Source organism: Gracilinanus agilis, chromosome 4, assembly GCF_016433145.1.
Source record: "Gracilinanus agilis isolate LMUSP501 chromosome 4, AgileGrace, whole genome shotgun sequence".
Lineage (NCBI taxonomy): Eukaryota > Metazoa > Chordata > Mammalia > Didelphimorphia > Didelphidae > Gracilinanus > Gracilinanus agilis.
The window spans coordinates 507,771,304-507,782,805 of NC_058133.1; the positions used below are offsets into that span (position 1 = coordinate 507,771,304).

At 44.7% G+C, this 11,502-nt stretch overlaps 1 protein-coding gene across 1 annotated transcript in view; it reads left to right on the plus strand.

Annotated features, from left to right (window-relative positions):
* The window catches only part of LIPH (lipase H), a 70,644-nt gene extending 59,368 nt beyond the window's left edge, over nt 1–11,276 (plus strand). The window contains exons 7-11 of the mRNA XM_044675640.1: nt 552–719; nt 4,406–4,501; nt 7,117–7,228; nt 8,774–8,947; nt 11,192–11,276. Of these exons, the coding sequence (XP_044531575.1) occupies nt 552–719; nt 4,406–4,501; nt 7,117–7,228; nt 8,774–8,947; nt 11,192–11,264 (623 nt within the window). The 3' untranslated portion in view covers nt 11,265–11,276. The remainder of the gene's footprint in view (nt 1–551; nt 720–4,405; nt 4,502–7,116; nt 7,229–8,773; nt 8,948–11,191) is intronic.
* The last annotated feature ends 226 nt before the right edge of the window (nt 11,277–11,502 follow it).

Below are 11,502 nucleotides of genomic sequence, written 5' to 3' on the forward strand. Positions count from 1 at the left end.
CTTCTTCTTCTTCTTCTTCTTCTTCTTCTTCTTCTTCTTCTTCTTCTTCTTCTTCTTCTTCTTCTTCTTCTTCTTCTCCTCCTTCTCCTCCTTCTCCTCCTTCTCCTTCTTCTCCTCCTTCTCCTTCTCCTCCTTTCTTCTTCTTTTTCTCTCTTAGAATTGATACCAAGTATTGATTCCACAGCAGAAGAGTGGTAAAGACTAAACAATTAGAGTTGAGGTCACACAACTAGAAAGTGTCTGAGGTCAGATTTTAACCCAGGTCCTCCTCACTCCAAGCCTTGTGCTCTGTGCACTGTGTCACCCAGCTGCCTCTTGCCTTCCTTCTGCTATGAATTCATATTTGGCTCCCTTGGATTGAGTGAAATGCTGTACCACTTGTCCCCAGATGCTTCCCTCATATTTTCCTTTCTTTGCCATGAGTCAAAGAAGTTTTAAGTCATCTGTAGAGGGTGTGTCCTGTTATGTGTGTGCCAAGTGAAGATGGCCACTGCCTGTAAAGTGAATGCCCATATTTTAATGTCATCTTAACCTTTTGTTTTATAATGAAGGATTACAGTATTTCAAATGTGACCACCAGAGGTCTGTTTTCCTGTACCTCTCTTCCCTGAGAAGAGACTGTGACATCACTGCCTACCCTTGTGATTCGTACCAAGATTACCTGAATGGTAAATGCATCAGCTGTGGAAATAACCAACCAATTCCATGTCCACTCCTGGGTAAGCACTATTAGGATGTTTCTCTCTTGTTGCATTAGTGTTGAAAGTCTAAACGTTCATTTTTCTTTCCCAAAGAGTACCTTGAACAAGGCTTTGAAAACGTGCATACAAAGGACAAATATCCTAGTTTTTGGTTGCAAGAGTGATGGGTACCTGATAGTCTATGGCAACTGGGACTCTTGAATCCTCCAGTAGAAGAAAGTCTACTGGGCTCTTTTAACACCTGGAAGAGTTAGCTAAGAGGTCTTGGAGCTATGGTTGCGTCCTGGAGGAGTTGAGAGAATTTCGGTGTAAATTATTCTACTCACGCTCAGGTTAACTCAAACAGAGATTTTTGAGAATTTGAAGATTAGTGACAGAAGTACCTTGAATGTATGCAGGTGTTTATACTTTTTACTCTAAGTGGAGCATCATAAAACCTTACCTCAGAAAGGGCATTTGACTTGCCTACAATGACACAGTCCTTATTCTGAGACTTTGGGGGCCACTATGTGAAGAGAGCCAGGATTCCATCATTGAGAGAGAAAGTAGAGAGAGATAGAGATGGAGGAAGATTATAGAGCTAACAAAGCAAGCTCAGATGGAGAGGCATGGTCTCCATGAACTCTGTCTATTGTGACAAAAAGAAAGACTTTTATAGAGAGTAGGATTCTAAGCATTACATCATTATTGGGGGGGGGGTGTTACTTTCCCACAGAATATGTTTATGAAATAACTTCACACAAGAATGTTACCAGGGTTCCATTAAGAGTGGTAAGCAAATTGAGAAAGAGTGATAGCTAATCTATTCTGCATAATTTAGGGAAAGGAAGGTCTGGTACTTTCAGTCATGATATTACAAAGACTTCTTTCCTCTTCAGAATGAGGGAAGACCCAAGGTTTGATGATGACCATACTGGGAGGAGGAATCCTTTCTTATCTGAGTTTCAGCCTAGAGAACAGCTATAGCTGGGAGACTGTGGCTTTGCCAAGAATCTCAAAATTACAGGCATGTCTTTTCTGACTGCTTTTCCTCAGTGGGCCTGATGTGTCCTAGGTACCTCCATATGAGACCAGTGTGCTTCCCACTTTATCACACTGCCTCATATAAAAATTTTATGATAATAAACAATTTGATCATAAAAATTAGTACGGTATGAGTTGGCCCTTTACTATTCAACCACCACCTACCTACTTTTTGCTTCTCAGAAGAGAGAATCACAATCCATTCTTCCTATACCAGAGAAATGTTAGCAAAAAAGAAAAAGGAAGGGTTAATAGAGTTATAGATTTAAAGCTATAGAGGTGCTCAAGTCCAGCCTCCTCTGTTTATGGATGCAGAAACTGAAAATAGGCTAGATGAGTTGTCCAGGGTCACATAGATAATAAGTGTCTGAAGTGGAATTTGAACCCAGGTCTTCTTTTTTAAATTTTTTAAAAAATTTTATTTTTTAGAAAAAATTTCCATGGTTACATGATTCATGTTCTTACTTTCCCCTTCACCATAAATCCCTCAGAATTGTCCTGTTGAACCCAGGTCTTCTTGACTCCTAGTTGAGAGCCTCAACCACTGTACCACATACCACTGTATGAGGTCTGGATGAGCTTCCTAAAGTTGTCATATGTATTTATATCTTAAAAGTTATAATAAATATGGTTGATGGTCATTTCCATGATGCAAAGTCAAATAATGCAACGATTTTAGAGCATTCCTTATTCATACTAATTGGGACCTGACTATGATGCCGATTTAGAAAATGTGACTTTCCCCTGATAGGAGTCCTGAGACATTCAATCCAAATCAGTTCAGCCTTTCCAGAAATACCCTCATTCCATTCTCCTTTCTTGAGTGCCCAAATGCTGAAGGGACAACTTGGATGATAGCTGTCCCTTTGATTGGGGGGATCCCAACAGGGCTCTGGAGACCTTAGAGAACCAGGTCTCCTAGTGATGCAAGTTCCAGATGATTCTGGAGTGTGAGGTTATTCCATGAAATGCTCTGAAAAGACATAACATCTTCCCTGCCCCAAGACTGCCCAAAGAGAGGTGGATCACCAGCCAGTTCTTTTTCTTGAGAATTCTTCATGACCCTGCATAAGAATTTTAACCTCCCTGGGTCTCAGAGACTTATCTATAAAATGGGCAGGTTGAGCTTGACACCTTCTGAAGTCCCTTCCAGCTCTAATCAAATGATCCTATCATCTGGACTCGTGTTGTAGTGGCAGAGCTTTGGGTCCAAAGTCTGAGGAACTGACTCTGTTTGAATCTTGCCTTTGCCAGTTTCTGTCTCTATGACCATGGGCTTTACCTCCCTACTTCCTTTTTTATAAAATGATACGCTGTGACTAAACATCCTCTTCTAAGGTCTTTTCTGGTTCTAAATGTATGAGAAATAACATTGCTATGAGAAGAGATCAGGGAACACTCCTTAGCTAGTCTTTTTGGGCTTCCTTCTCTGCTCCTTGGGGACACTGCGTAGAAGAGTAAGTGCGAAGTGTCCCTTTCCCCACTTGTAGTCAGAGTAACACTTGGTGCCAAATAAATGCTGTTATTGGGGCTTTTTTCAGTTGTGTCTGATTCTTCATGACTCCATCTTGGTAGAAATACTGGAGTGGTTTGCTGTTTCCTTCTCCAGCTCATTTGAAAAATGAGGAAACTGAGGCAAACAGGGTTAAGTGACTTGTCCAGGATCAAACACCTAGTTAGTGTCTGAGGTCAAATTTGAACTCAGGTCTTCCTAACTCCAGGTTGAATGCTCTATCCACTGTTCACCTGCAGGGGGATGAGTCTTTTTGTGGACATTCTTAAGAACTTTTTCCCATATCATAGATGCTTAATAAATGTTTATTGATTGATTGATTAAAAGACTTATTGAAGATGTTGAAAAGTGCCATCTGCTTTCTGAGAAAGAACTGTTGGAGTCTGAATGCAGACTGAAACATACTATACTTCACCTTCTTTCTTCTTTTTGTTTTTGTTTGAGATCTCTTCCATAAAATGGACAATATGGAAAATGATTACATACGTAAAATATATATCAGATTGCTTACCATCCCAGGGAGGAGGAAGGGGTAGTAGGGAGTAAGAGAGGGAGAGTAAGAAGGACAGAGAGAATTTGGAACTAAATTTTTTAATGAATATTTAAAAATTGTTTTTACATGTAATTGAGGAAAAATTATTATTATTATTATTATTATTATTATTATTATAACTCTTACCTTCTGTCTTAGAAGAGGATAAGGGATAGGCAATGGGGGTTAAGTGACTTGCCCAGGGTCACACAGCTGGGAAGTGTCTGAGTTCAGATTTGAGCCCAGGGCCTCCTGTCTCTAGACCTGACTCTCAATCCACAGAGCCACCCAGCTACCTTGAAATATATATATTTTTAAAAGTGGTTAAGTGGCTCAGTGGATAGAGAGCCAGGTCTGGAGTTAGGAGGATCTGGGTTCAAATTTAGCCTTAGATACTTTCTAGTTGTGTGACCCTTAACCCCCATTGCCTAGCCCTTACCACTGCTTGGAACTAGTACCTAGTATCAATTCTGAAACAGAAGGTAAGGGTAAAAAAAAAAAAGACTACTGACCAAGCCATAGAGGGGTCCCAATCTGCTTCAGTGAAAGGAGAACCGTCACCACTGATGGATAAATCTCTAGGAAAGATTGGAGATATAGTCAAGTTACCTTCACTGTTTCCCGTTGCCTCCATAGGTTACTATGCTGATCAATGGAAAAAGTACTCAATGCAAAAGGACCCTCCTGTGACAAAAGCTTTTTTTGATACAGCTGGTGAAACACCATTCTGCAGTGAGTGCCCAGCGTTCTTTCTCTCTTTTTTTTTTTCCTAAATCACCTACAAAAAGCCTACTTGAGATGCAATTAGTTGTCTAATAGGGGTCATAACCTTAACTAAGGCCAACCAGAGGACAGATCGTCATTGAGTCAATGAAAACTTGGGCCTCTGTCTCAGGCTTTGGGTTCTGCAGACACCTTGACAACCATCTCTATAATTTAATTCAACAAACACTCATTACGCATTTACTGAATGCCAGGCACCAGGTAACAGAGATATAAGGACAAAAAAAAAAAAAAAAAACCATCCCTGCCCTCAAGGAGCTTATATGGTACTCAGAGAAAACCACATGGACATAGGAGAACCATGAAATAGAGAGAGAGGGATTACAAAGCCCTTCAAAGCACTGAGCCCTAGGGAGATTGAGGAAGGCTTCCTGGAGAAGGTGTTCCACTTTCAGAACCTGGACATTCTTTCCAGATGACCTTGGGTGAATAATTTTAACCCGTCATCTGGGCTTCAGATGACTCATGGGAAAAAATACAGGGGTTGGTTGAGAATAACCTGGCCAGGCCCCTTCCAGTTCTAAATCTGTGATCCTATCATTCCCTAAATGAGGATCTAGATGTCCCATGGTCCTGGCCCAGAATCCCAAGGCTCTGACTAGGGGGTCCCCAGGCTTCTGATAAAATCAGCCCCCAAACTGCCTTCCTGGATCCAGATCCCTGACAGCCCTGCCTTTAGCCCACCTTTACCTGTCTTTGGTTCCTCTGTTACTTCCCAGATTCTATATTATAATTCATTAATAGACTCCTTTCTCTGCTTCTTCTCTGTCCCTCACTGGAAGAAAACAATTGAGAGAAAACGCACTTTCTGAATCCCTGAAGCTGGCACGTTCAGACAGGAGCCACAAATGGGGAAGTCTGTAGGCTGACTCTGTAGAAGAATTGTAAAATTCAGCCCTAGCCTATTAGGATGCTCCTAAAACGGCCACAGATTCATGATATTAAAACACAAAGCCATATTACCTCCATCAAGAAGGTAAAATAGTTCCCTTTCTGTGATCAAACACAGGAAACAGATTTTTAAATCCCTTTTTATTGATGTTATGTTTTTACTAATCAGATTTCTCCCTGGATCCGTCCCTCTCTCCCATCCCAGAGAGTCATCTCATATCACAAAAGAATATTATTTTGAGGGGGAAGGGAAGGAAGAGGAAGAAAAGGGAAAAAAAAAATGAGTGAAACTGATCAGTATGTTGGAAAGTCTGACAATATATTCAGTGTTCCACACTTGTGGATCTCCCACCTCTGCAAAGGAGTGGGAGGAAGGGATTAGTCACAGATGATGAATCAGTGTTCATCGTCTGTAGGGATGCCACGGGCAACTGCTGCTCTCATGCTGATGAGAAAAACGGCTCTGTGCATGAACAAAGATGAAAAAAAGAATTTGAAGCGTGATAAATTGAGAGATGAATTCATTCATCCATCTCTCCTCTGACCAAATATCCACCCATCCAGCTGGCTGTTGGATTAAGATTTTTCTCCAATTTTTGTTCGAATTTTTCTCAAAGCAATGCCACGTTGGGATGGAAGGGGATTCTACCTTCTCAAAGGCTTTGCTGAAAGAGCACCCAAATTGTGGATCTGGCAACAGACAGCATATCTGTCACCTGAAGGCCAGCCAGAATGGGCGACCAGGGCATGACTTTTCCAGCCACTCATACTCATGAAGACTGTCTACTAAGGCACAGAGGGACTGAGCTCTGTTATTGAGGAAGTCTATAAAATGAGAAGACTGAGTGGTCTCTTCCAGCTCTAGACTCACAATCCTGGTATGCCTAGATAAATCTGTGCAGAGCACTGTTCTAGGTGTTGGGGGCATTGGACAGCCCCTCACTGTGTTGCTCCAGCCCATCTTTCCCATGGCTACCGCTTATATACTCCAGCCAAACTAGGCCACTTGCTATTTCCTTTACCTGACATCTCTCTCCCTTCTGTGCCTTTGCACAGGATAGGCTCCTTGCCTAGAAGGTTTCCCTTCCTTACCACATCTTGGATCCATTCAAGGCTTAGCTAAAACATTCAATTTGGTGGTTAGCTCGGTGGTTAGCACTCCTCCTTCCCCCAAGATGAGTTTGAATAGAATTTGTATGGACTTTTCTACGAGGTTTTCTTCCACTTCCCTATAAGCTCTTTGAGGTCTAGGACTATTTATATCTGCAGTGGCCAGCACATAGTAGGCACTTAATAAATGCCTGTTGAATTGATCAAAGATTCGCCCTCTTCATGGCCTTCATGGTGGAGAAGAATGGAGTAGATACCAGCACAACCCTGATGTGAAAGTAGATTCCTTTCGCCCTACAAGCACTCACTCAGAGGGCATCAGACATAAAACAGGCTTAATTTTTACAGTGAAGGACCACAGGAACATCTCAGGCCCCAATCCACACGGGGTCCAGAGATCCTGTCCTCTCTGGCTTTCTGCAGGATTTCTAGGCAGGATCTAGAGAGTAGGAGCAGAGGAAGGAAAAGTCATTAGGGAGACGAAGGCTTCCTTCCTCACTCCTTGAAGCAAATAAGAAATGAAGCTGGCTTGACCTCTGACCACAGCTTCTGCCTCTTTGCAGTATATCACTACTTTGTGGACATCCTTACTTGGAATAAGAACATCCGAAGAGGTTACATTACAATTAAGTTAACAGACCAGGATGGAAACACCACGGAGTCCAAAATCAATCAGTAAGTTGTTGGGGTTAAATCAGATGTTGTGGCTAATTCTTTTTCTTGGGGGTTCACCAGTCCCTTTTCCAGGTCCTTGGATGATCTTCCATCGAAAGCCTACATTGAAGAGCAGCTACGTAGCACAGTAGATAGAGAGCCAGGCCTGGAGATTGGAGGTCCAGAGTTCAAATCTGGCCTCAGATACTTCCTAGCTGTGTGATCCCGATTAAGACACTCAACCTCCATCGCTTAGCCCTTACCGTTCTTCTGCCTTGAAAAACAATACTTGGTATTGATTCTGAGACAGGAAGGAAGGTTTTTTGTGGGGGTTTGAGTTTTTTTTAGCCTTTCCTGGGTAAGGTAAACCTCCCTCACCTTACCTCAGAGATATGTCCCTTGAATCCTTCTGTCTTAGAATCAGTGCTAGCTGGGGGCAGCTGGGTAGCTCAGTGGATTGAGAGCCAGGCCTAGGGTCAGGGTCAAACACCTGGGAAGTGTCTGAGGCCAGATTTGAACCAAAGACCTCTTATCTCTAGGCCTGGTTCTTCCTTTCCACCCAGAGGCCCCAACCCTACAGAAACTTAAGTTTCTGTAGAAATGGACTCCTTTTGAAGCTCAGGAGTTGGCCCAGCATAGTGGCCAGAGACGCTGGACAAGTCAATTCACTCTTTAGTGCTCTAGACATCTCTCTTGCAGAAATGGCGCCCACCTGCTCAGGTAGACACCAGGAAGCATGGCCCAAAAGGAAGCAAAGGGCCAAGGTTTGAGTTTGGTGCCCCCCATCTTCTGCTCAGGGGCACGGGATGTCCCTCTCTGGTATCCCTCAGTTTCCTTCTCTGTCGAAGTGAGCAGGTCGGGTTAGGCAGTCAAGAGTTTGCCTTTCAGCTCCTCTGTCGTCCCATGATGTCTGCTGAGGGAACTAAGTTTTGCCACAGCCAGCCTTGCCAGGTTAGGAGAGGAAGGACGGGAACGGAAGGGGAGGAGAAGAGGAAAGGAGAGAGAAATGTCGAGCAAAGAAAGCCGGGTGCCTGTGGCTGGGCAAAGTAGGGTGCTGGCCTCTGCAGACATGGGTGTGCGTGTGGAGGTACACAGATAGGGCACGTGTGTATGGTCAGGTCATATGTGTACAGACTTTTGTGGACAGGATGTGTGTCTGGAGGTATGCAGAGAGGATAAATGTGTGTGCAGGGAGATGGATGAGGCACATGTATACGTGGACAGGACACACACTTATGGAGTTACTAGGACAGGGCACACATGTATGGAGACATACAGGCAGGACACACGTATGGTGGTACATGTATGCAGTATACCTTCCTTGAGGTCAATTAATTTAAAGGAAAAATGTCTCTTTAAAAACCATCTCTCCAGGCCTAGAGATGGGAGGTCCTGGGTTCAAACCTGGCCTCAGCCACTTCCCAGCTGTGTGACCCTGGGCAAGTCACTTGACCCCCATTGCCCACCCTTATCACTCTTCTGCCTATGAGACAATACACCGAAGTACAAGGGTTAAAAAAAAAAATCTAAAAAAACCATCTCTCTCTGTCTCTGTCTCCCTCTCAGCGAGCCCGTCACATTTCAGAAGTATCATCAAGTGAGCTTGCTCGCCAGGTTTGCTCAGGATCTTGACCAGGTGAAGGGCATCTCCTTGGTGTTCTCTACGGGGGCTATATTTGGGCCCAAGTACAAACTCAGGATCATCTGGATGAAGCTGAGACCCATCACACGCCCAGAGAAGTAAGTAGGACCGTGCGTGGCGGCCAAAGGGTTTTCTTGTGGGCGTTAGAATGGCCCGATGACTCCTCCAGCAGGGCTCTACCGGCTCCGGGGCCAGAGAGAGCTTCCACAGCGCAGGACTGAAATACCTGGGGAGGCCCAGCAGCCCCAGGGGGGAAGCCTGCAGCTCCTCGTGCTCCCGGAGCTCGGTGATGGAACTAAGAGCCACCCAGGGGGCTCCCCTCTGGGGCGTCCCCTGGTTTGTGTGGAGGGTGTTGCTTACAATTTAAAATAGCAGATTGGGGCAAACTGGTGGCTGGTATTTGCCTCCTTTCTGAGCCTCAGTTCTCTCATCTGTGAAATGGGCTGGGCCAGAGGCCTTCTTCAGGCTCTGGTGGCATTCATAGAGTCAGAAGAGATGTGATAGATGTAACGTTTGTTTGGGTCGGCAAGGAGGTACAACGCTGGAGATGGGCATGCGATGGTCAGTGCAGAAGTCCTTCCCCACAGAGAGGATTCTGGGAAAGAAGCGTGTACTTCTGTTCATCGACAAACCTTTGTGAGGCCCCTCCCTCGTCTGAAGGCACCGGGCGCGGGGGGGGGATGCCTAGGATGAATGAATGATGCCTGCCCTCGAGGGCTTACATTCTGGAGAGCATCTTCTTGATCAGACGCAGGAATCCGCGTAAAGTGCTATCCAGCCGCTAGTTATTCTCATTCCCCCCATTCTCTCTAACATGGCATCGAAGCAGCTAACATGGCAGAGTGTGTTTCAAGAACAATGTATGACTTTGGGGTTCCACCGAAGAGCAAGGAGAGGCAGTTGTGGGAGGTATTTGGGTGTGTGTGAGAGGAGGGGGACGGAGGGAGGCAGGATTGAACTCTGGGGCCGAAGGCGTTCTGGGCAATTGCTTTCCTTCCATGAACCTCTTCAATCCTGAAGCTTTTGTACTCGCCCTCTTCCTTCCTTGTGGTTTAGTCGTGTCCGACTCTCTGTGACCCCATTTGGGGTTTTCTTGGCATAGTTACTGGAATAGTTTGACATTTCCTTCTCCAGCTCCTTTGACAAATGAGGAAACTGGGGCAACTAGGGTTACTTGACTCATCCATAGTCACCCAGCTAGTTAAGTGCCTGAGGTTAGATTTGAACTCACGAAGATAGAGTCTTCCTGACTCCAGGCTCCGTGCTCAATCCATTGTGTCATCTAGCTGCCCCTCCCCTTCCTTGGCTTTTCATCAGATCTTTGTTTTTCCTGTAGATAGAAAAGGTAAGAAAATTATTTTTATTTTGTCTTAATTCTCCCTGGAGGGGCAGTGTGACACAGGGGCTGGAGGCCTTGCCACTGGGTCAGGGAGCTTTGGGTTCCAGCCTGTCTCTAACACTACCTAGTTGTGTTACATTAGACAAGTCACTTAACTTTTACAAGGAGAAAGGCTGACAGCTCCAAAGGAGTTGAGATTAGTGGAGGAAGGTTCCCCCCCAGGACTTTCCTAAATGGATGAAGTCATGGTTTCTGGAACAAAAATAGTAATAGTCATTGACAATCATCAATGATTGACTAAATCTTTTGATATTCTTTCTAGGCCAAGGGCTTCCCCAGCTCACGCCACAGAATTCCCAGCTGCAGACTTATACAATATATTTTGAATGTTTGGTTTTCTTTTTATTATGAAGAAGTAACCATTTAAAAAAAATAGACAGGTAGGAAGAAAATCAAGGCACTTGATCAGCTGGGCAGAGTGTGGTGCTGATGGCAAGGAGACTGCCCTGATTTTTGGCAGGGTCTTTGAGATGGTTGAGACACTGCAAAAAGAATCTGGGGATCAGCTGGGTAGCTCAGTGGATTGAGAGCCAGGCCTAGAGACGGGAGGTCCTGGCTTCAAATCCTGCCTCAGACACTTCCCAGCTGTGTGACCCTGGGCAAGTCACTTGACCCCCATTGCCCACCCTTACCACTCTTCCACCTAGGAGCCGATACACAGAAGTTAAGGGTTAAAAAAATTAAAAATAAAAATAAAAAAAGAATCTGGGGGCAGCTAGGTGGCAAAGTGGATAGAGAGTCTGGCCTGGAGATGGGAAGTGCTAGGCTCAAATCTGTTCTCAGACACTTCCTAGCTGGGTGGCCCTGGGCAAGTCATGACTCCAAATGCCTAGCCCTTACTGCTCTTCTGCCTTGGAACCATATCTATTTCAAGGCAGAAGGTAAGAGTTGTTTTTTCTTTAAATGCTTGTTGACTGATAGAGCTGTGTTTTTCCCTTCTCAGGCCACAGATGTGCAGATATGATCTTGTACTGACAGAAAACAAAGAAACAGCCTTCCAGCCCATTCTTTGCTAAACTCAAATGGGGAAGCATCTTGCAGAAGCTGTCGTTTTGCTATCGAGGAAGAGATTGGAACAAAGGGCGCATCCGTCTCTGTGCTGTTTTGAGCTGTATCCCCAAAGGCCACAGTTTTAGGATCACAAGATAATTCTGGAGAGTGAGTGAGGAGGGGGGGCTCAGAGAGCTCCTCAGGGAGGTGACAGCATTCGCGGAGGGCTGGCACCTTTTGCCTCCTGGGCTTGGTCTTACTGGC